The sequence below is a fragment of the Cucurbita pepo genome, chromosome 10, assembly GCF_057944985.1.
Source record: "Cucurbita pepo subsp. pepo isolate OVF chromosome 10, ASM5794498v1, whole genome shotgun sequence".
Taxonomy (NCBI): Eukaryota; Viridiplantae; Streptophyta; class Magnoliopsida; order Cucurbitales; family Cucurbitaceae; genus Cucurbita; species Cucurbita pepo.
Window position 1 is genome coordinate 19102556 of NC_141807.1, and position 25094 is coordinate 19127649.

General features: G+C 36.6%; 3 protein-coding genes across 4 annotated transcripts; 1 reads left to right on the top strand and 2 right to left on the bottom strand.

The window, feature by feature from the left end:
• Nucleotides 1-3599: 3599 nt before the first annotated feature.
• LOC111804175 (xylan glycosyltransferase MUCI21) lies at nt 3600-6804 on the bottom strand. The gene is made up of 3 exons (XM_023688891.2): nt 6322-6804; nt 6151-6228; nt 3600-5036 (listed from the first exon to the last, which is right to left on the bottom strand). Exons 1-3 carry the CDS (start codon nt 6554-6556, stop codon nt 3787-3789), a joined length of 1563 nt encoding a protein of 520 aa, XP_023544659.1. The 5' UTR covers nt 6557-6804; the 3' UTR covers nt 3600-3786.
• Nucleotides 6805-12402: 5598 nt separating this feature from the next.
• Nucleotides 12403-17601, top strand: LOC111804086 (transcription initiation factor IIB-2). Its single transcript, XM_023688770.2, has 7 exons — nt 12403-13046; nt 14080-14104; nt 15307-15436; nt 15519-15649; nt 15752-15840; nt 16480-16556; nt 17070-17601. Exons 1-7 carry the CDS (start codon nt 12694-12696, stop codon nt 17201-17203), a joined length of 939 nt encoding a protein of 312 aa, XP_023544538.1. The 5' UTR covers nt 12403-12693; the 3' UTR covers nt 17204-17601.
• Nucleotides 17602-20739: 3138 nt separating this feature from the next.
• LOC111804547 (zeatin O-glucosyltransferase-like) lies at nt 20740-24189 on the bottom strand. Of its 2 annotated transcripts, XM_087127862.1 has the most exons (3): nt 23236-24189; nt 21608-22266; nt 20740-21527 (listed from the first exon to the last, which is right to left on the bottom strand). In XM_087127862.1, exons 1-3 carry the CDS (start codon nt 24058-24060, stop codon nt 21524-21526), a joined length of 1488 nt encoding a protein of 495 aa, XP_086983988.1. In that variant the 5' UTR covers nt 24061-24189; the 3' UTR covers nt 20740-21523. The 2 variants fall into 2 exon arrangements, with proteins under 2 accessions (XP_086983988.1, XP_023545161.2); XM_023689393.2 differs by having other exon boundaries at nt 20740-22266.
• Between the last annotated feature and the right edge of the window lie 905 nt (nt 24190-25094).

Here is a 25094-nt window from a genome sequence, read left to right on the forward strand (position 1 = left end):
TTCAGTCATCACATAATCTATCACATAGTTTTACATGGCAATACATAACATGACGTACACAATATTTCATCTCATTTACAACATGATGTAATGGATATCACATGCATGCATATCATAGCATCATATATCATTACATAGAATACAATCACATAACATAAATAATATGGTGCACATGAGCCACGAGGCATGCACCATCATTCATCATTAAATATCTAAGAGTAATGTCACTTACATGATTAGCTTAAGGCTGGTGTCACAATTTTATCCTTAATAAAAGTTTGATTTTATCTGATATTCAAGTCAACCTATGTGAGACCATGACATCAATTTCAAGTTCAAGCTCCTGCAAATCTAATTCTCTGAATTTTACAATGGTTCATGTGTTAGACTTAATGCGAACCTTAGAAACTTTGTGTTGGGTAGTAAAAGTTAAAACTAAAAAAACAAGTTCATTTTGTTCAGACGTCTTAACATTGAGTTATGCTCAAATTGGAAATAAATTTTTTTTAATTATTGTTATTTTTTAGATCAACGTCGTTGTGGGTGAGATTAGAAACCTAAAATATACTTTTTTTTCACAACATAAGTTAGGTTTGATTGGATTGGTGACGGTAGAACCTAAATAAAGTTTACAACCTAACTTAACCGAAATTTTTCCAGTTGGATTGAGTTAGGTTGCATTGGATTGTCTTTAATTATCTATCTATAGTACATATTACATTAGTAAATATAAACAAATTTACAGGTCATAATGCATCACTAACATCGGTTACAAACGTTAAATATTTTTAATCTTTTTACAAGCATGGTAGGGTTGGGTTGAGTTGTAACTATATTTTTGGGTTGGTAGGGTCCCAACAAAAAAAAAAAAATAGGAACCCACAAATGGTGAGATCTCACCTCAGTTAGAGAGGAGAACGATGCCCCAAAGGGTTGGATTGTGAGATCTCACATTGGTTGGAGAGAGGAACGAAACATTTCTTATATGGGTGTGGAAATCTCTCCTTAGTAATACGTTTTAAAACTGTGAGGTTGACGACGATACATAACGAGCTAATGTGAACAATATCTACTAGCGGTGAGTTTGATTTGTTACAAAACCAAATCGAATTTATGGTTTTCCAAAAATTCAACCAAACCGAAACCGAAAAAGAAAATCTAACTCAGCTCAACTTTGATAACTGGGGTTGGATTGAATAGTCCAAATTGATTAGATTAACAGGTCATACGAACACCTCTATTCCTTTCGAGAAAACGAGAAAAAAAAACGATATAACTAAGATATTACCAAATTCAAGCCTTTTTAGGTTATTTAGTCCATTTGGTAGTAAACCAAACATAGCATTGGCAGGTTGGTGTGAGTCAACTTGCCAGCAATGACTAGAAATTCCTATTATGGACCTAAAAAATGGTCCTTTTTTTCTTACATTCCCTTATTTGGTTCACTTTCCTCTTATAATTCTTTGGAAATTTGGATGTTATAAATTAAAAATTAAAAATTATATAAAAAACCATTATAAAAGGTCAAAGTTGAAGTAGATTTACTAGACATGTCTGTTGAAGATAGGAGTGTACATTCAACGCGACAATCCCAACCAATCCAACTCAAACTATAAGAGTTGGGTTGGATTAGCATTTCGAGTAGGGTTGAGTTCATTTTTCTGAACCAGAACTGAATCAGTTCGGTTTCGAGTTCGTGGGACAAAACCTTTGGATTGATCCGAGAAAAATAAAAATATATTAAGAATCCTTCCGTATTGATGGGTTTGCCAGAGTTGTACTTTAGTCAATCTAAAGACACTCACACTGAGTTCTACGCTAAATACATGTTTTTTCTTATCTTAACCAATTATCAAGAAATGTCGATCTTTATTTTTATGACGATTTTTTTTTTCTGTGAATAATTATAGATTGATTTGTGTTTCGTGAATAATTATAGATTGATTTATATTTTTGTGAATAATTATGGATGGATTTGTGTTTGTTTGTAAAATTTTAATATATATTGTCTAAGATTGTATCCAAATAATTATAAATTGTGGATAAATAAAACTTTAAAAAAAAAATTGACAACCAACCTGAACCCAACCCGAAAATGGGTCGGGTTGTGAAAAGTTTTGGGTTGGGTTGGGTTACCAATTCAACCAACCCGAACTATTGGGTTGGGTCAAAAAAATCCTTCAACCCAACCTAACCCGGACTATGTACACCCCTAGTGGAAGAGTTAGTCACAATAAGTTATATCTTAGATCTTTCTTTTCTTTTATGTCGTTGTAATTATTTAGATTTTAATTAGAAATTAAATGCAAAAAATTTTATAAGCGGTAGGAATCTATGTTTTGCATCAGAAGAATAAAAAAATTATTATACGTGTTTACCCGAACCCAGTGAATATAAATTAAAGCAACTCGAAGAGAGTTTACAATCCATTTCAACCTAATGGTTGGGTTGTCAGATTATTTTTTTTTTAATTATTTAAAAATCATACTTTTCTATTATATAGATTATATTAATAACTAAAATCTCATAAAATTCAAATACCAAACATTTAAAAGTCACAACACGTTACAAACGTTAAATATTTTTAATCTTTTTAAGAATAGGGTAGAGCTACGTTGTAACCCTATACTCCGAGTTTGTAACATTGACTTGACAAAAGAAAATGCCAATTTGCAAACCGAATTCATAATAGCTTAAGCCCGCTGCTAGAAGATAGTGTCCACTTTGGCTTGTTAGGTATCATCGTCAGTCTCATGGTTTTAAAACACGTCTTCTAGGGAAAAGTTTTCACACCCTTACAAAGAATGTTTCATTCTCCTCTACAGCCGATGTGGGATCTCACAATCTACCCCCTTTGAGGTCTCAACGTCCTTGCTAGCACACCGTCCGGTGTATGGCTCTAATACCATTTGTAACAGCTCAAGCTCACCGCTAACAAATATTGTCCGTTTTGGCCCGTTACGTATCACTATTAGCTTCATGGTTTTAAAACACATCTTCTAGCGAGAGATTTGCCCACCCTTATAAGAAATGTTTTGTTCTCCTCTCCAACCATACTAAAAAAAAACTCTGAATGTACTGTGGAGGGAGATATGATGTCAACTCTCCGCTATCCGTAAGCCTTGTGGCCTAAGCGAGCTACCTTGTTGTGTCACACTGTGACGGAGTGTTGCGAGGTGATTGTTTCATGGTATCAAGAATGAAAAGAGCATGCATAATATCATAGTGTACGTAATATCGTAGTTACAAATGGTATCAGGAGTAGACACGTTCGTTCCCCTCTACAATATTATGTACACTATGATATTATGCACGCTCTTTTCCCTCTACAACTTTTCAACAGCACGAGTGTACGCTAGTTAGAGGTCAGGTCTAAAAGGTACATATATGGCGTTTTCATTAATTTGAACTTAAGATGTGGTCGCAATGCATTTAGTTAGGCGTGGGCCAGAAATTTGGTAAGAAAATTCCAAGGCCTACTTTTCCAAGGTCTAAAAGGTACATGTGAGTGAAGACAAAACATGCTGGAATGACTCGTGTTGGTATGAGGAGATAGACTTCACTCTTGGAAGGTCACAGGAGATGCAAAGGAATACCGAGACCATCAAAAACTAAATTGTTATAAACTCGAGCGTGAATGGATTAAATTATTACAAATCAAGTAAAGAATTACAGTATCTCGATCTACTTTGTAAATGATTCGCTAAACCCTAATGGGTGATTTGTATGTGCAAAATAAACCCACAAGAATAATCAAATGTTTATCTACATAACAAATATTTGAACTCAATGTCGAACAACTCCATGAGTACGGTGTCGGGTTCGTGCGATGCAATAGTAATAAGCACGATCCAGTCGCTTCTGAAACCGTGCAAGATTCAATCTCACATTTTGGCCATCGAGATAGATCTTCTTTGTGTATTCCCATCCTTTTTGTGTAATGCTATCTGGATCAACAAGTACAGGATCTTCTTCATTGTATTTGCTATATAAGGAACTCTCCTTCGGTTGAATTTCGTACCCAATATACTTCAAACCGAGCTTCTTCGCGGGCTCGCCGTAGTAGGTTTCAGCTGCCCAAACCGTCCCCAATGGAACGATTTGAATGAAAACAGCATTAGGTCTCATGAACAGAAAGTGTGTCATGGCAGCTCCATGAACTCCTACCATTACATCACTTTGATTGAGCTCTCTATAAATCTTAGCGAGCTCGGTTGATCTATCTGGTCTCAAGACTTTCACTTCAAACCCGACGTTCTCAGCTATTTTCACCATTAAATTCTCGTTCGTTATCTCTCTCGATGATCCCTTTCGCGACAAAACCACCAACTTTGGTTTTTTCGGTTTGAGTGGCGTAGAAATCTTCACCTCCTCTTTCACTTCCTCCTCCTCGTGTCGAATCAACTCTTGGATTCGAGGTCGGTATGCCATGTCCAAGACGTTACGAAAATCGACAATGCTCGTGCTACCTTCCATCAATGAAGACTCCACAGTAAGCTCATCATGGATTCTCAAACCAGCGATGGCTTGTGGGAAGCAATGAGTTCTATTGTCATTTCTAAAGTCAATTGGAGGATAATTTGAGAGCTGAGAAAGAATATCACCATATTTTGTGAACCACCAATTATGATACTCAAGGATCACAAAAACAACCTCCTTCTTCATGTGATTCGACGTTATATAAAGCGGCAAAATCCCGTCGTTGAACTCGTGATAAACATTGCCCGTGTAGCCTCCGGTCGAGAAAAACACAGCCGGGACGTCGTGTCGGACGTCACACCGGTGGTGATAATCGCTAGCATTGCTCCGTTTGACGATGAGCTCCAATTCATCGATCGTATCCATCGTGTTTTTCTCCCATTTTCTTGTGTATGGCTTGATTTTTTCGACTTGGATCACGTCGTCTTTGTCATTGTTGATCGGGGAATCGGGTGAGGTGTAGAGGAAGATTGATGAGGAAGAGGAATGTGTTCTAATATCTCCTTTCATAGTACAGATATCAGAACGGATGCTGTTTCTGTCACAACATATGGTTCCTAACAAAGACAACAAAACAAAATCCCATAAGAAAACATGAATTTCTGCTAACAAATTCATATGAATCAATTAAAAATAATTCCGACAAAAACAAATTGAGAAGCTACGATTGGAAGGAGCAAGTAAAACAGGGGATTTTGTATATTTTAATGAAACATTTATGGTCTTTCTCCATGTTTTTTTTTTTTTTTTTTTCTTTTTTCAAAAGAAGAAAGTTAAAAACAGATCAGACTTTAGTGGGAAATTCCACTTTTTTCTCAATCTCTATAAAAGAAATGTTTTGAATAACGCCGACATGAAACCTGGGATGAAGGAAAACTTAAAAAAAAAACATATATATATATATATATATATAGAGAGAGAGAGAGAGAGAGAGAGCTGATTTCTTCTTCCTTCTTCCTTCTTCTTTCTTTATTTTTTGTTTTGTGAAAGAGAGATAATTTCATTTGGGAAATTCAATGATAAACAGAGAAAGAAAAAGAGACTAATCTGATAACCATGAAATGAAAACTTTGAAAAACAGAGACAGAGAGACAGAGAGACAGAGATAGCAAAAAAGAAAAAACAAAAACAGAGAGAGAGAGAGAGAGAGATTAGTCTGATAACCATGAAGGAAAACTTTGAAAAACAGAGAGAGAGAGATAGAGAGAGAGAGGGAGAGAGGCAGAGAGAAGGAGAGGGAGAGAGAGGCGGAGAGAAGGAGAGGGAGACAGAGAGAGAGGGAGAGAGAGGCAGAGAGAAACAGTGAGAAGGAGAGGGAGAGAGGCGGAGAGAAAGAGAGGGAAACACAGACCGAGAGAAAGGGGGAGAGAGAGAGGGAGAGAGAAACAGAGAGAAGGAGAGGGAGAGAGAGACAGAGAGAAACAGAGAGAGAGAGAGAGAGAGAGAGAGAGAGAGAGGCGGAGAGAAACAGAGAGAGAGAGAGGCGGAGAGAAACAGAGAAGAGAGGGAGAGAGAGGCAGAGAGAAACAGAGATTAATCTAAACACCGAAACAGAGATTAATCTAAACACCATTAAAGAAATAGTTCGAAAAACAGAGACAGAGAGACAAACAGAGCTTAATCTAAACACCATTAAAGAAAGAGAGAGAGAGAGAGATAAAACAAAAATACCATTAGAAACAGAAGAACACAGAGGAGCCAAAACCTCCTTATCAGCAAAGAGCTCACCATTTTCAACCCCAAAACAATCTGCAAACAAAAACCCCCATCAATCCCAAAACAGAGAAACCAAACCAAAACAAAACAAAAAGAAGAAGAAGAAGAAGAAGAAGAAGAACTTACAGAAACGAGAGAAGAAGAACAGGGGAGCAAAAATGAAGGAACAACAAAGAAACGACAGGAAAACAAGAACCAAAAACTTGATCCTTGTTCTCTTGTAAGCAGACACAGAAACAGAGTAATAAAACTCCTCACACCCCATACCCTCTACTTCATCATCTTCATCTTCTTCATAATGGGTTCTTCCCAAATTCACCCCTTTTTTCCATGCCTGATATCGCACATACCCATGAACCATATTCCCAACCAATCAAGCTGTCACTTTTTCTGGTCTTTTACAGCTTTTTAGGAGAGAGAAAGAAGAGAGAGAGACAGAGAGAGAAAAGCACTGCGGAAAAACAAATGGGTCTGTCTCTGTTATTATAGAGGAGGAGAGAGAAACAAGAGAGAGAAACAAGAGAGAGAAATAAGAGAGAGAAACAAGAGAGAGAAATAAGAGAGAGAAACAAGAGAGAGAGAGAGAGAGACAGGTGTTTTCTGGGGTTCGTAGCCGCAGGGAAAGAGCAACGAAAGAAAAAGGCAAAAATGGAGGCGTCAAATAAGGCTGTATTTTGCTGTTCAAGAACATCACCACCAGCTTGACTCGTGTTGGACGATGAAAGTCGGAACGGAATACTTTCTTCCATGGTGCGAGACCTTTCGAGAAAGCCTAAAGCAAAGTCATGAAAGCTTATATTCAAAGTGGACAATATCATATAGAGAGTCGTGTTCATCTAACAACTAGGACGGTTCAATCCAAATTATAAAAATTGGGTTTAGGTTAAATTTTAGGTCGATTAATGAGTCTTTTTTTTTAATTGGCTTAACCCGACCAACTTGAAAATAGTGTTGCAATCTAACCCTGTCTTACTTTTACGATTATTATAAAAAATTTATAATATTTGAGTTTGCAACATAATTATTATTTTTTTAATTAATTAAAAAAACGGAACAACTCAGCTTGGAAATACAGAGTATTGGGCACATGGTTATGAACTCTATTTGGGTTGCTCGGGTCACCAACTTATTTGACCCAACTTATATTTTGAATAAATTTTAAAATTAATTAAAGAATATTTTTAGTGGCCTATTTTAGAGTCAAAAGCGTGTGAAAAAGAACAAAGAATGACGTGTAAATTCTTCATTACCTTTCCAATGAAAATGAACTGTGTTGAGCACTCAACGCGCCTTGGGGCTCTTATCCAAAATAATAGATTTTAAAATACTATTTTAATTTACGAGTAAAACGTTTTAAAATTTGGTTCAGATCCCTCTTATTTGAATGTGGTATCGATTTATTCATGTATTTTTTCTTTATTTGAATGTCGTATGTCCACTAGCTTCCGCTCGGTTTGTCCTCAAACCACATCTTATCAGGAGAGGTACTGCTCTGATATCAATTGTGTCGACTCATACCCAGGATTCAGAATCTAGATTTGTCACTTGATGACCTTCGACATTCCCCTGACGGCCCCTGTGACATAGTTATATTACTTACTTCTTGCTTCTAAGAGTAAAAATTATCCCCACAAACCAACCCGAGTACTTTTAGCATGTTTTGTCTTTACTCACATGCATCCTAGGAAAATTTACACGCCCCTGTGACATGGTTATGTTACTTACTTCTTGCTTCTAAGAGTGAAAATTATCCCCACAAACTAACACGAGTTCTTTTAGAATGCTTTGTCATTACTCACATGCACTTAGGAAAATTCACACGGCCCCTGTGACATGGTCATGTTACTTACTTCTCGCTTCTAAGAGTGAAAATTATACTCACAAACCAACACGAGTTCTTTTAGCATATTTTGTCTTTACTCACACCATCCTAGGAAAATTCACACGGCCCCTATGACATGTTTCTTGCTTCTAAGAGTGAAAATTATCCCCACAAACCAACACGAGTTCTTTTAGCATGCTTTGTCTTTACTCACATGCATCCTAGGAAAATTCACACGGCCCCTGTGACATGGTTATGTTACTTACTTCTTGCTTCTAAGAGTGAAAATTATCCCTACAAACCAATACGAGTTCTTCCAACATGTTTTTTCTTTACTCACACGCATCCTAGGAAAATTCACCAGATGTCACCAAACATAGAATTGCTCTAAACAAAACACACTTAACTATGAAATTCTTATGATTAAGTCATCGAAAATGAAGTTGCACTTTGTTGGTATGAGTAATAACTTTCAAATATTTTAAGTTGATACAGATGTAATATCAGTTTATTTATGTACCTCTCATTTACTCGAGTGTCACAGCCATGCACAAGTTGAATTTATCAAATTTTATTAGTTTAACATTATATTAATTTTTTTTTAGTTCGATAATTGCCGTGGTGAGAAATCAAACTATAAACCTTTGAGACGATAATTAAACAATCAATAAACAACGTGGACTAGTCCACGACCCTGACATGCATTCAGGAACAATCTTATCTATATATATATATATTCCAATTTCACCAAGTTTTTGACAATTAATTTGATTTTTTATTAATTAAAAAATTAGCTGATATTTTAAAAGAAAAAAAAAATAACTAAACGGGAAAGCTATTGTGCGCCCATTGCCATTCTACTAGCTGAAGAAAAATCAAATTCCTTATCTGACAGCAGAAAATGACCGCGAAAACCACCTGGCCAGCCAGTCAGTGACGGTAACGTTAGCAGCAGAATTTGACCGTTACGTTTGAATATGTCAAAAAAAAAAAAAAAAAAAAAAAGAATATATATATATTAAAAATAATCTCTTAGAGATGTATCTTTCTTTTACTCGAGTTTACAAACACATCATCGTATACTTACCATGTCCACTTTGGCCTATTACGTATCGTCGTCAGCCATATAATTTTAAAACACGTCTACTAGGGAGAGGTTACTATGTCCACTTTAGCCCGTTACGTATCGTCGTCAGTCACGTAATTTTAAAACACGTCTACTAGGGAGAGGTTTCTACATCATTATAAAGAAGGTTTCGTTTCCTTCTCCAACCAATATAAAATCTCACAATTCACCTCCTTCGAGACTCAATGCTCTCGCTAGTATACGGTCTGGTGTCTGCTTCTGATCTCAAACCCACCACTAACAGATATTGTCTACTTTGGCCTGTTACGTATCACCATCAATGACAAATCATCATGCAAACACACCATATGACTTAACATCTAAAAAATGTCTCAATGAGTTTGTTTTGGGCTTTCCCAATGATCATTCCAATGTGGGACTTTCATCATCTAATAACCTCCCCTCGAACAAAGTACGCATCCCCTTAATCGAGGCTCGACTCTTTTGGAATCTTGGTCATTTTTCGGTATTTGAGGATTTATCGATCTATTAGCACGACTAAGTTTAGGGCATGACTCTAATAGCATGTTAGATGAACACGACTCTCGACAATGGTATGATATTGTCCACTTCATAAAGTCAGCTTTGGGCTTCCCCAAAAGGCTTCATACCAATGGAGGGAGTATTAATTGATTTTAAATTCATGATCATTCTCTAAATTAGCCGATGTGGGACTTTCATCATCCAACAAAATGGACATCTCTACTTGTCTAATAATATTTTTATTCGAATCTTTTTAATAATTTATTATAATATTCTAAAAAGTAAAAAAAAAATAAAAAAAAAATAATAATAATAATAAATAAATAAATGAAAAATAAAATTAAACTCTTAATTTTAAAAAGCATAAATTAGAAAGAATAAAAAAGGTTGTTAGGTGCAAGAAACCAAACATCCCCACAAAATTTGGGCCTTACCAAATGTTTAGGTGTTCCAAAAAAGGATAAGAAAAATCCTTAGGCTTTCAATTATTTACTCTTTTGCCACTACTCAAACTTTTTTTTATAAACTATTTATTTTTATTTTTATATTTGGGTATAAGCTATCGACTTATACGAAACGAGACATCGATGAACGCAATGATGTTTAAGGATAAGGAATCACTACAAATGAAGTAATATTTGGATTACGTTGATCGAATATCTCCAAATAAGAACATTTGTTTGAGATTCGAATCATTTCACAAACAAGATTGATTATGTCAAGCTTGAATGATTCTAAACATGTAATCTAAACTACATAGAATTGTAAAGAAACTTAGTCATTGACTAAAAGAAGACACAAATGCTCTTTTTACTGCACTATAGATTCGAGGGTATTTTTTAAACTCGGTAACGATATCGACGAGGGAAAGTGGAGAATACTCGATATTTTTTAAAAAATACCCTCGAATATTCTTTTAATACTGGTAATCTAAACTACATAGAATTGTAAAGAAACTTTCCCTCTCCCTGGTAGACGCGTTTTAAAACCATGAGACTGGCGGCAATATTATCGGGCCAAAGTGGAGAATACTTGCTAGCAGTGGGCTTGGACTGTTACAAATGGTATCGAGCCAGACACCGGACGATGTACCAACGAGGACGCTGGCCCCCAAAGGGAGTAGATTGTGAGAAACCACATCGGTTGGAGAGGATAACAAAGCATTTTTTATAAGAGTGTTGAAACCTTTTTCTAGTTAGATACGTTTTAAAACTATGAGGCTGACAACGATACATAATGAGCCAAAGTGGACAACATCTGCTAGTGGTGAGGTTTGGCTGTTATAAATGATATCAAAGCTAGATACCAAGTGGTGTGTCAATGGGGACGTTGGTCCAAACGAGGTGGATTGTGAGATTCCACATTGGTTGGAGAGGAAAGCGAAGCATTTTTTTATAAAAGTGTGTAAAAGTCTCTCCCTACTAGACGTATTCTAAAATTGTGAGACTGATGGCTATACAATATCTGCTAGTGGTGGGCTTAAATTGTTACAAATGGTATTAGAGCTAGACACCGAGTGGTGTACCAGCTAGGACGTTGAGCCTCCAAGGAGGGTGGATTGTGAGATCTTACATTGATTGGAAATAGAAATGAAACATTCTAATAAGGGTGTGGAAACCTCTCCCTATTAGACGCGTTTTAAAACTGTGAGGCTGACAGTGATACGTAACGCCAAAGCGGACAATATCTATTAGCAGTAGACTTGGACTGTTACAAGCTGGAATAAAAAAATTTAACAACTAGTTCTCTATAGTACATTTTACTAAAAATACTCAAACCATGTGCTACTTTCATTTTTCAGGTAAAGGCAAGGCTTCTCTGTACGACTGACGGTGGTATCGCAACTAGGAGACCGTGACACATGCTTAGGGTAATTTCGTAATTTGAATTTAGTAGACGGTAAGTTAGTATATGTTACTAACATATGGTAACGACTACTTTTTTTTTCTCTATTTAAACTCATCCTCTCTTTCATATTTTTTGTACGCACAACTTCTATGATTCTTGGATTCTCAATTGTTCAAACCCTTCATTGTTTGTTGCTCTTTCTAAGCTTCCAATTTTATTTCTCCTCGTCTTATTCTTACTAGGGATTTTTATTGTATCATGAGTAAATAGTTGTGAGTGCTCCCAATTGTAAATCTACTGAGAGTTGGGGTGTGTTCATACCAAATTCAAATACTTGTACCGGTTTGATTCAACCCCATGGTAAGAATTGAGTTTGATCTTGAACTCGTAAAAAGAGCGGTGTAGCGATTAGGCTCTGATCTGTGGAAAGAGTCAAGAAAGTTTTTTATTGGGACGGAATCACTTCAAAACTATTGTGTCATGTTTTTTAACTCTTTACTATTTAAAATTTAAAAATATTATTGTGGTTTATTGTAGGTTCTATTTTAGTAATTATCTTTTATTTATTGATAAAAAGTTTCATAATTAGAAAAATTAATGACGCTTAAATATTAAAACCTTATATTAAATCAATTACAAAAAAAGTAGTTTATAACTCACTCAAGATTAAGATCGAGTCATATATGATCATATAAAATTTCAAACATCTCAATTAACGGATTTATAAGGAGAGATTAAATATTTTCGTGTATGAGATGTATGAAAAATTAGGTTAAAAATAAATAAAAATTATTTTAAAGATGTATATTTTAAAATTTAAGAGTAAAATTAAATTTATTATATAGATAATATTTTAAATAATAAAAAGTCGGCGAAAACCAACTAAGAAGAAAGGCAAACCCTATTCCTATTCACCCAATTAAGCTCTCTCATCCACGAAACTTCCATGACTTTCCTAATTCCCCAAAATCACCAAAACCAAACGCCAAAATCCCTCTCTATAAATACCCTCTTCTTCATCTTCCCTTCCAATTCTCCTTTTCAATTCTCCTCCATCGTCGAAATCCATTGCCGACGCCTCTCCGGAGGAAGAATCTGAAGGATTCTAGTCCCAAGTTCTGCTGGAACGAAGATTCGTCTCACTTCGGTTCCCGAATTCCGATTGGTGAAGCTTTTCTAGGGTTAGAACAGGAGGAGGAGGAGGAGGAGGTTTTGAACAATGTCCGATGCGTTCTGCTCTGACTGTAAGCGTCAGACGGAGGTTGTTTTCGACCATTCCGCCGGAGATACTGTGTGTTCCGAGTGCGGCCTTGTGCTTGAGTCGCACTCCATTGATGAGACCTCCGAGTGGAGGACTTTTGCCAATGAGTCTGGGGATAACGACCCGGTTCGTGTTGGTGGACCGACGAATCCGCTTTTGGCTGATGGTGGCCTCTCGACCGTGATTGCCAAGCCTAATGGTACGTCTGGGGAGTTTTTGTCGTCGTCTTTGGGTCGGTGGCAGAATCGTGGGTCTAATCCAGATCGAGGGCTGATTCTTGCTTTCAAGACCATTGCTACTATGTCTGATAGGTAAGGGGGTTGGATGCTTTAGTGGTGGTTTGGATGCTGAGGAAGAGTGGAATTTGTTGGATTTCTCTGGATCTTGATTTCGTTTCCTTAGCCTTGTGCCGTTAAACAGATCGAATTGGGATTATGGCGGGGTGGGAATTGGGAAATCTGACTAGTTTGAGGCTTTTTATGTTCGTGGGAGAAATTTTAGTGATGGATACAAATTTTGGGAACAGATTGTTTAGGATTCGGGTTATGCAGCAGGAACTAGTTGGCGAACTTTCTGTTATTTAGGGAAGCGTTTCTTTCTTTCTTGGAAAAATAAGTCGAGGACAAGTGATCTTACCTTGTTTACGGATTCACTTATCAGAAGTTAGGAACTTATATGTTGAGCTAAGAAGTCCTATAAATGAAAACTCGATCTGGGTATTTCTTTTGGGGGGAGAATATTGAATTGAAACTTATCCCTTTACTGTATAGATGCGCCGCTATGTGACTGAGCTGAATTTTGTAAAATGGTTCTTCACGTCTGGAAAACTTGCTTATGAGCCAAAGCTCTGGAGTTGAACTTTCTTGTAGCTTTTGCTTTCTTTCTTCAATTTCCTGGCAAGCAACTTTGTAAACGGAGAATATCTTAAGTCAGCTCAATTAGGTCGATATAGCTTGTAGCTTTGGAGTTTCAATGTCTTTTTTGTATTCATTTTGGGTGGAGCCACTTCTCTAATTGGGTTTTAAATAGTGAATAAACTTAATGTTTACTCCTTCCATCTAGTGTTTTTTTTTTCCTTTTCGTATTTTTGTTCAGTTTATGGTGTTCTTATACTGATTAAAATTTGCATTCGGCTGCTTGTTCTAAGCGTCCCAACTTTGAGTTATGGTGATTTGAGATTGATTTATAATGTTTAATGAAGTTATGAGTTTGCATATCTTTGGAAGATTTTGTTGAGTCCCATGGCTACTATGATTTTGCTGCGGTTACTTTTGAGACTATTTTTTAAAAAGAGCCACATTTAGAAAGACCATATGTAACTAATGTAGCTTTATTGTGTTTCAGGTTGGGCCTTGTTGCAACCATAAAGGTATATGCAGTTTTCCATTCATTATGACATAATACCACAAGTTTCTATTTCTTGTAGTTTCTCAAAGCGTTCAGGTTTGTCAGTATAGAATGATCATGCAGTATATTCTCAAGGTTGGAATAATGTATGTTTCATAGTTCTTGTTAAACGTTTATTCGGGAAGTGATGCACAATGCATGGGTCAATTTGGAATTGTTGGATACGTACCGTGCACACATATATAGATAAGAAACAAGACTCTCCTTATAAAAAAGGAGGTTACAACGGGTGGGAGATGAGGTTTCCCCACTTAGCTAAGGGGCTACAAAAACGCTTTCCTATTGGCATAAATTTGAAGAAAAGAGTAATTACACATATTATCAAAGAAAGAAGTGCAAGCCCTGAAAATAAGATTCAAGTCCTTATGAATTGTGAGATAGAAGCATAGAATAGAAAGTAACCAAGTTTTGCAGAGAAACAGGGAATTGTATAATTTCTAAAGCCCCCTCCCTATTTCTAACCAAGAACATGCTTGCCTAGACTCAATGGTTGAATCACTTAGGACAGTGGTTTATTCGTTTAGTGTCATGACTAGAATTTTGTTTTGAGCTTCATTTCTGTAGTAACAAAATGCATATTAAAGGGTCTAACATGCTGTTGAGGGGGTTGAAAACAGCAAATGGGAGAGGAATTTGTGGAGCATTAACAAGAGAATAATGAGGAAACAGAATAAGGAAGTTGGATAGTGGGTGGGAGTGAATTCATTTATAACTTTGAAGAATTCTTTAAGAACACACTATAGCTGTGATAAAGAATCGTCTGTCGTACATTTTGTGTAAACATTATATCTTCTTGGGTGTCTATGACAAAGATATTTTGTAATTGTTATCTGTTGCAATTGTACTTGGTATCGTTGCTAAAGACGTATTTGTAGAGGCTTTTGCCACTTTTTCTTGGCTCTTTATTGTTTCAAACATTTTTTTTGTGGGTATTGCCCAGCTGTATATACCTGTGTTCGGTCCGTGAATGAAGAGTTTTTCATTAAAAATATTTGTTTCCTATTAAAAGAGGTTATTCAATATATGCCTGTAGTATATGATTTGAAGATCGGCTTGGTTTTAGATTTTGCTTTCGAGTGTCGTTCATTTCTCTAGAAAGTGACCTTTGATAATTGGTAAATGTTTATGTTCAATGAGTTTCAAATTTATTAATTATATATATAGGATCGGGCCAATGAAATATATAAAAGAGTAGAAGATCAAAAATCTAGTAGAGGAAGAAATCAAGATGCTTTATTGGCTGCTTGCTTATACATTGCTTGTCGGCAAGAAGATAAGCCCCGCACGGTCAAGGGTATTTTCTTATATATCATTTGATATCTGGAACATTTGTAGTTTAATTTCTATTCTTACCTAATCATGCTGATTTCGAGTAGAAATTTGCTCTGTTGCCAATGGGGCAACAAAGAAGGAGATTGGCCGAGCAAAAGAATACATTGTGAAACAGTTGGGGTTGGAGACAGGTCAGTCTGTAGAGATGGGAACGATACACGCCGGAGACTTCATGGTGAGTTTTTTGGTGAAAGAAGTCGTGTTGATTTTTTGAACTTTGATCATGGACAATATGTCGTTTTTTTCTGACGTCAATTTTTTTTCCGAATGAATATAGAGGCGTTTTTGTTCTAATCTTGGGATGAATAATCAAGCTGTTAAAGCTGCCCAAGAAGCTGTACAGAAATCTGAAGAGTTTGATATTAGGTAAAATTCGTTTCCTCTGGTTGTTGTGACGTAATCTGTAAGCGTTTGTGTTCGACAAAATCCATCCTGAAAGCATCCCTCTTCTGGTCTGTCAGTAGTAGCTCACCATATCCTCGACTACGGGCATATGGTTGAATGTTACAGTTCAATATGTGCTTGCTTTCCATGCTGCCCCACCGCAGTATTGGTATCCACCGGTTGATTTCTTTGTTCTCCGACTTAGAATTGAAAATTTCTTATCCATAAGCCGATTGCCCTATCAATATGATCTGAGATCCCACATGGGTTGGAGAGAGGAACGAAACATTCCTTATAAGGGTGTGGAAACCTCTCCCTAATAGACACGTGAATAGGCCAAAACGGACAGTATTGGTTAGCAATGGGTTTGGGCTGTTACATATGGCTTCTTTGCCTATCCTCGTAACCTCTTCACCCCCACTTTTGTCAAATTAAAAGAATAGGATGTTTTTTCGAAGATAGAAAACAAAAAAACTGCTATAAGTCAACTGTATTTTTCTTCATCTTATACAGTAATTCATTCTTCCCAGACACTTTTGAGGAGGAACCCTATTTTTTCGTAGGACTGGAATTTATTCTGGTTGACTTTTTGCTTGAGAGTATTTTCTTCCCTCTTTTCAGGAGGAGCCCTATTTCCATTGCAGCAGCAGTTATTTACATTATCACTCAGCTTTCAGATGATAAGAAGCCTCTGAAAGGTAATGTTAGCTGCCAATAAGCTTCACTTCATCATTTAAGTTAAGAACCATGATCATAATCTGAGATGATTCACGTTAATTCTTATCTGCAAAATCATGTTTGTTAGCGATTCCGTTAACTGTTTCTGGAATTTTTGGTTTTCCAACTAGAGATGTCCATTTTACCTGCGGAGACTTGCCCCGAACGATTCCTCATTTAGGTGGGGAATGGGGAGGGAATTGGGAGCTTTTTTCTCCCTCAGATAAATAAGGATTATATTCGGCTTTGTTTAATATAAATATATTATATATATATTATATATATATATATATATACTTTTTGGCTATATTAGAAAAATAAATTTGTTAGTTTTGAGACTCTAATGTTAGTAGTTATGAGAAGGTTGTCTCGTTTCCGCCCTGTGCCATGGACATCTTTAAACTAGACCTCGAGAGTATTATTTTTGTTAGTCTTGATGTGCAATTTAATCGAGTGTATTATGTATTAAATATGTGGATGTGATTTAAGCGCAGATATATCAGTAGCCACGGGTGTTGCAGAAGGGACGATCAGAAACTCATATAAAGATCTGTATCCGCACGTGTCGAAGATAATACCGGGTTGGTATGCGAAAGAGGAGGATCTTAAGAACCTGTGCAGTCCCTGAAATGTTGAGGAAAGGAATTGAGTCGAAATTGGAATGATTACTTTTTGTTAGCCTTGTATTTAAACCCTCAAGAGATTGCAAGACAAGGAGTGGTAGCCAGAAAATCTCTCCCCCTCCTCCTCCTCCTCCTCCTCCTCCTCCTCCTCCTCCTCCTCTGCTTCTCTCTCTTTTTTCTAAATAGATTCATTGCCATTATCAAAATTCCAAATGAACCTCCATAATTTTCACCTCAATTCACAATCAAAGTTCTCCCAAATTTTGTGATGCTCTCCTCAAATATCATTGCCATTCATGTAGCATTTGCTTCAAGTTCATACTGACTTTTAGGACTCGTGATCGTCTCGTGGCATTGATGCAACTATTGAGAAATTTATGGAAAATTTCATCTCACTTGTTCATACTGTTCTTGTGTTCATTTTTTGTAGAGCTATTTTAGGGTCACTCAAAATTTGATCGATTACCTAAATTATGCAATGAGATGTTATAGAGTCTTGCATTAAATGTTTTGGAGATGCACATTTTATGAGTCGAGGTCCTGTGGGGTTCTTGTCCGGGGATTTTCTGTTTAGATGAGAATGGGGAACATTTTTTCTCCATTTGATAAATAGGGTCGGGATAAGATTATATTTTGTCTTGTCTCTATCTGAAATAAATATTTTCAACATGTATTAAAAGAAAAATAAAAATAGTTAAAAAAACTAATTATAATATTTTTATAGATTTTTTTTTTAATTTTAATTTTAATTTTTAATTATTAAAGATTTTATTATAATGTTAAAATTTAAAATTTAAAAATATGGAGATAGCTTATGAAATATATTGATTTAATAATTTTTTTTCCAACTTTTAAATAAAGATTATGTTGGATAATGAAAATTGGGGTTTTATTTTCGATAAAATGGTTGAAAAATTATAGATAATCCAAGAAATTTGGTGGGATGGGATGAGAAATGAAATAGATGGCGGAGACAGGAACACAGAAATCCATATAAAAAAACTAATTTATTACTAATGAACTAATATCAGGATTAAAAACAAATGGAAATCCGATCATGAATCAGTGATCTTCAGTGATCTTCGAATTTATTACTAACGAAGAATGTGTTTGGGATAAAATTTCAAACACAACATAAAAGATCCATAATACACAAATAAGACCCATACCTCGGGATGACTCCCTTTATAATTGTGCATCTCCTAAGCACTTTCTCCATTGGCTAGTGGTTAGCCGTCACCTAAAAACAAAGAATGTAGTGAGTATAAAAATACTTAGTAAGTAACTTAATTATAGGCTCTTGTTGCATCTTTATCATGTAGATTACCTAAGTCTTTTCTTTAGCTTCTCGGAAGTTCGAGCCTAATCTCTATGACTATCTGAGCCTCTGGGAAGGCCACGGAGTTTCGAACAGTTCCCTAGTCTGACTCCTTACCCTTTGGGTATATGTAGGTTACTCAACCTTTTGTACTTAGACTCAAGTAGCTTGCTTTGTTTACGCAATGAATGACCGACATCATAGGCTGAGACGTTACCACAACACGTTAAGATTAGGGCATGGTTGCGAATGTTAGGAACAACGACCCTCCACATTAATATGATATTGTTCACTTTGAGCATAAGCTTTCACGGTTTTGTTTTTGGTTTCCCCAAGATGCCTCATATCAATGGAAATAGATATACCCGTCCTTCACTTATATTACCTATGATCTTTCCCTTAATTAGCCAATGTGGGAGTTTAACGATCCATTGTGAGTCAAAAGAGATGATGAAGTTTCTACATGAAGTCTGATGATGAAGTTCTCGCTCATAAGAGAAGAGTGGATGAAGAAGACGAAGTTGATCAGAGACGAACCAAAGTTGATACTAGAGAGCAATGTGTTGGTATTCTCACCAAGACCCCAACACGGGTTAAATTTACGAATATGCGAGAGCTGCTCAGAGTGAAGAATCTCGAGTAAAATCAAGCTTAACGGTGGAAATGATTAAAAACTAAGTCATTTATGTTTTTCCAAAATGCGAATTTGAACTTTGAATTTTGGAATTTTAACAAGGCAAACGACCATTGAAACCCTTTGGCTTATGATGGAGCCGAGAAACTCTTCGACGACTAGTAGAGGCTATGATGGCTGGGGAGGCAACCATGAACGATGGTTAAATGTGTTTTGATTGGAACAATTCTATGTTGGGTGACCTCTTAAGAATTTTCTTAGAATGCATGCGATTGAGAACAAAACATGTTGAAAGAACTCCTGTTAGTCTGTGTGAATAGTCTTTACTATTAGAAACGAGAAGTAAGTAACATGACTATGTCGTAGGGAATGCAGGAAAATGCTGGGGCCATCAAGTGTCGGATTCAGATTCTGAATCCTTACCAAATTTTAAACATGGATCGTTACATATAAAATTTGTTCACGTATGAGCCAATAATGAATTTGAGTTTTTCGGTCAGGTTAATCCAAACAATCCGAAAACTGCATTAACAATCCAATCCAACCCAATCCAACTCTACTTTCAAGATTGTTATGAAAATTAAGAATATTTGACGTTTGTAATCGATGTTAATAATATGTTATGACTTATGAATGGAAGATATTTGAGTTTTATGAGAATTTAGTTATTAGTATAAGTCGATTACCTTTCCTTCCTGTCGGACCGATCCCAACAGTAGTCGATCCTAGCCCAGGGAATCGATGTCAATAATATGTTCTGACTTATGAATAATTGATGAAAGTGACGTAGAACTTTGATCCACCAAGTGATGGAACTGGAGATCGTCCCTAAACGTGTGTATGGACCATTTCCAACTGAACTTTCTTCAATTCTTTGGCAGTATTTGTGAAGCTAACTCGTTTCTATTTGCTCATAACACAGTTCTCACAAGTACCCATATCAACAAATTTCAGACATTCTAAAACTCCTTTCGCAATCAGCATCTTTATTCCTTTAACGCTCATATGTCCAAGTCTATTGTGTCATAAACTTGAATTTGAAGCACTCTCAACAACAACAACCGTGTTTATACACCCTGCAGTGGTGTATAAGGTTTCATAGTTTGTGCCACGTGCTACCACCATAGCACCCTTCACAATCTTCCACGAACTCTTCCAAACTTTGTTGCAGAATCTGTGGTATCTAATTGACCAACAGAGATTAGATTCTTCTTGAGACCAGGAATATATCTGATATCCTTTAATGTCCATTGATATCCTACGGAGTTTTTTTTATGCAGACATCTCACTTTCCTTCGATCTCCAAGGCGTTGTTGTCAGCAAGATATGCATTCTCGAAATTTTTAGACTTGAAATTTCATAACAACTCTTTATTTGGAGACGGATGAAAAGATGCATCTGAATCCAAAATTCAGGATTCAATTGGACTGTCCACACTGAGCATTAGAGCATCCCTAATGTCTTCTACTAAATTTATAGAATCATTATCATCTTCTTATTTGTGATTCTGCTTCCTCTTTGGCTTTGTACAATATGTTAGAAAGTGACATTTTTCTCCACAATTCCAACACGTTATGTCTGGTCTGTTTGGAAAAATTTCACGTTTTTTTGATTTTGATCGACCTTTGTTTGGTCCCTTCGATTTATTTCTTCCCCTTTGGTCAACACTGAGAGCACCACCAGATAAATCCTTGATTTCTCGTTTGCGAATACTTCCGCTGAGAACTAAATCTCGGACTTCATTGAATTTCAACTTCTCAGATCCTCGGGAACTGCTGATCACGACAACAACAGTATCCCACGACTCAGATAAAGATGACATCAAAATCAATGCTTTAATTTCATATTCAAAATTAATTTCCACTGAACTCAGTTGATTTACAATCATATAGAATTCGTTTACATGATCAGCAACATATCCACATTCAGATACACCTTATTCATAGTCGACGATTTTTCATACATATTGTACAACACCTTCAATAGATCTGACGTTGTCTTCTCCTTGATTATGTTGAACGCTACATTTCTGGATAGCGTCAACCGAATCAAACTAAGGCTTGTCAATCCTTGAGCTTCCACTGCTCCGTGGTCATAGTATCCGGCTTCAACCCAACAGGGGTTCGTGAAGATCTTTCTGGTACAAATAATCTTCAATCTTCATCTTTCAGAAACCAAAATCGGTTCCATCGAACTTCTCAATTGCAATCTTTGAGCTTTCCATCTTCACAGATCATGGTGAATTTCGCTTGGCTTTGATACCAGTTGTTAGGATCGCACAACAACGCACACACTTGTTCATGATGAACACAAAGAACAGGAGAGATAAAATTCAAGAAGGGATATTGACTAGAGGTTTTATTGATGACTCATTTATCTACACAAAAATACAATACGAGAAAATTACATTATTAAAGCATTTTTCTCAAATATTCATTTGGTTTCGATTGAATCTACCTCGTAATATGAGCAACAAAAGCCTCCAACTCTCGACGAGAATCGCCGCCGTCTTCCATCGATCGTCGCACAGCTTCCCCAAGCCTCTCTGAATTCCTCCTTACCTCCGCCCCTTCCTCGGACACCATCAACCTCCTCACCACCTCCTCCACCACCGCGGCCGCCACCACCTCGCCCTGCTTCTGCCCCCACTCCTTCACCACCACCCCCACTCGCAGCACCGCCGTCATAAGCACGGTGTTCCTCGGCTGGTCCGAGTGCATTGGCCATGCTGCCACCGGAACCCCCGTGGTTATGCTCTCCATGCACGAATTCCACCCGCAATGCGTCATGAACCCTCCCGTCGCCCGGTGGCTCAATATCTCCAACTGCGGCACCCATTCCCTTATTACCAACCCTCGGTCCCCGATTAGATCTTCGTACCCTTCTGGGAGCTCGGATATTTTAACGTTGTTACCTTCAAAGATGTCGGCTTTGTCGGCATCCCGGAGGACCCATATGAACTTTTGGTGGCTGCTTGCTAACCCATTTGCTATTTCTTTGATTTGTTCGTCTTCCATGGCCGTCGTTGTCCCGAATGAAACGTAGATCACTGATCTCGGGTCTTGTCGATCTAGCCATGCCAAGCATTTATGTTTGGATGACGACTCTTGGCCATTCTGAATTAATCAACAAAAAAAAAAAAAAAAAACATTGTTGGATATGACTCACGATCCAAATATACAGAACGAAAGGAACTCAAACTTGAGCCGAGAAATCTTTTAGAGCGAAGAAATTTTAAGCAACAATTTTGTTTGTTGTTAAAAAAAAAAAAAACATATCTGATAAAATACTAACTAGCTTCCTAAATTTTCTTCTCGGGTTAAGAGCCATTGACAATCGGCATGAAACATGGTCCACAGCTACAAAACTTGGTCCACAATTTATCAGCTACTACTAATTAATTCTATTCAAGTTTGTATTAAGTGATTTGATCTCCTAAACATTTATGTTTCTAAACCTTACAATCTTATGGTTCTTGGTAACCGACCACTTTACTAATAGTATCGAGTGGATGACTCCACCCCCTGGTCGAACCAACTTTAAATATATTTAATATTTAGATTTTGCAATCTCTGGAGTGAAAGCTGTACCGACCCAGATTCACCGCCAGTAGATATTGTCCTCTTTGGGCTTTCCCTTTCGAGCTTCCCCTCAAGGCTTTAAAACGCGTCTGCTAGGGGAAGGTTTCCACACCTTTATAAATGGTGATTTGTTCTCCCCCAACCAATGTGGGACATCACAAAAGCCCTTAAAAGAAGAACCCGAAAAGAATGATATCTATTAGAGGTCATACTTATTCAATCTTGTCCTCCAATCCATATGATTTGAATATATATTCCTATCGTATATTTAAAGTTACGTGTAACGGCCCAATCCCACCCCTAATAGATATTGTCCTCTTTAGGCTTTTCTTTCCAGATTTCCCCTCAAGACTTTAAAACGTGTCTGTTAGGGAGAGGTCTCCACACCCTTATAAACCGTATTTCGTTCTCCTCCCTAACTAATGTGGAAAGGACCGAGTTCTTGTAAACCGAGTTCTTGTAAACCCTAAAGTATATATATATATATTTTTACATGCATGTTACCTTCAAAGATGGAGAGATTTTGAGAGGGTTGAAAGGACCCAAAGCCCAGTGATGAAATTCATGTTCAACCCTTTCAATCACTTCCAAGAACTGTCCTTCAATCACTCTACAAGCGTTATAAATTTTCCCACCTCCCATTTTTGGTAGCTGATGAAATTGAGATCTAATGAATTCCAAGAACTCCGCCGGAAAACACTCATCAAGCGGAGGAACATTCACCTTCTCCGGTAACAACTCGTCATAGAACGCCGCCATGTCACGGCCGGTGACAACCGCTTTACGCTCCAAGTGGTGGAGCACGACGGCGAAGGCCGAAACACTATGAAAGCTATAGGATTCAACGTTGGGAATAGTGTGAACACCTTGAACAACCGACGACATAAGCGAGTCGTGGATGACGATGACTCGTTTCGCTTTCGGCGAGAGGGAGTGAAGAAAGACGGTGAGAGGACGGTGGAGGTGGACGGCGGCAGCGGTGAAAGCGGGGATAAGGTGGGAGGGAAATTTGTGGACGGCGAAAGGGTTTGGAGGAGGAGAGGGGAATGGGGGTATGTCAAAGTCATGGAATTGAATCGGGTGACGATGACGACGGCGATGATAGTCGTCACCGCCATCAACGCAACGAAGCCGAGCTTGGCAGTTGTGGGTGGCGGTGCCAACGAAGTGGATGGGGATATGAAAGGTCGAGAGGAGGCGAGAGAGGTGGAGGAGCTGGTTCAAATGGCCTTGTGCTGGTAGCGGAACCATAACGACGACAACCGGGAGGTGGTCGGAATTTTCGGCGGCGGCCGCGACCGTGGGGATGACATAGTTTTGGTTATTCATTAGACAAGAAAGGAAGAAAAGGACTTCTTTTTTTAGGGTATAGTTTGATGAAAGCTTTGAATCCAAAATAGAAATTTGTAATGAAATTCCTTCAATGTCATCACATTCTTGTCCCCAAATGAGTTTTTATTGTTTTTCACATTGTCATAATTATATATATATATATATATATATATATATATTGAATATAGATCGGTTCGGTTTATGGGTTCCCTTAAAGCTGAATTCGGTTGAATCGAACAAATTCGAATTTGTTGTTAATTTTAAAATATACATTTTTTTTGTTACGGTATATTTATATATATACACATAAATTTATTTTATTTTTATAATTATTTTTTTATTATATATTCTTCCATTTTAAAAATATATATTAAAATTGAGTGGTAAATTTTAATTAAATATATAAAAATGAATAAATAAATAATTTATGAATTAATAAAATGTGAAAAATTATTTTGTCAATTTTGTTCATTTAATTATTATTTATTTCTAGAAGACAATGCAATTTTTTATTTTTGTTAAATAAAATTTAAATTATATTTTTTAATTCTTACAATTTAATTAACATTTTAAAATAAATTGAATTATTCACCATCCACAAAAATTATAAAAAGTATTAATAATTATATTATAATTATTAATTAGATAATAATAATAATAATAATAATAATATGCAAAACTTTTCACTTATTATAATAATATTTATATAAAGGAAAAGTTGATACATTGTATTAACTCCCACTGCCAACTTTATGAACTAAATTATGAAAAACGGCTAATTTATTGATTGACTAACAATTCCTCACGTGTTTTTAATTTTTTTTTTTTATTTTATTTAATTGGAATTAAAACTTTTCAAATATTTAATTATTGGAGGTGATCTTACGACAAAAATGTGTCCCTACGAACCGATCTCAATTGTTAGAAATGAACACTCCTCTTTTTTAAATGGACATCTCAACCCGAACAGTCACATCATTGCCACTCAATGGACGTTTTGACCTGAACAGCTGCTTCCCGATATTATTAAT

Coding starts and splice junctions, on each gene's coding strand:
- LOC111804547 (XM_087127862.1), bottom strand. CDS start 24,060: ATGAATAACCAAAACTATGTCATCCCCACGGTCGCGGCCGCCGCCGAA. Junction 22,267..23,235: donor AAATCTCTCCATCTTTGAAG/GTAACATGCATG, acceptor TGATTAATTCAG/AATGGCCAAGAGTCGTCATC.
- LOC111804086 (XM_023688770.2), top strand. CDS start 12,694: ATGTCCGATGCGTTCTGCTCTGACTGTAAGCGTCAGACGGAGGTTGTT. Junction 15,841..16,479: donor TCTGAAGAGTTTGATATTAG/GTAAAATTCGTT, acceptor CCCTCTTTTCAG/GAGGAGCCCTATTTCCATTG. Junction 16,557..17,069: donor TGATAAGAAGCCTCTGAAAG/GTAATGTTAGCT, acceptor ATTTAAGCGCAG/ATATATCAGTAGCCACGGGT.
- LOC111804175 (XM_023688891.2), bottom strand. CDS start 6,556: ATGGTTCATGGGTATGTGCGATATCAGGCATGGAAAAAAGGGGTGAAT. Junction 6,229..6,321: donor GTTCTTCTTCTCTCGTTTCT/GTAAGTTCTTCT, acceptor TTTTGTTTGCAG/ATTGTTTTGGGGTTGAAAAT. Junction 5,037..6,150: donor GTGTTCTTCTGTTTCTAATG/GTATTTTTGTTT, acceptor TGTCTTTGTTAG/GAACCATATGTTGTGACAGA.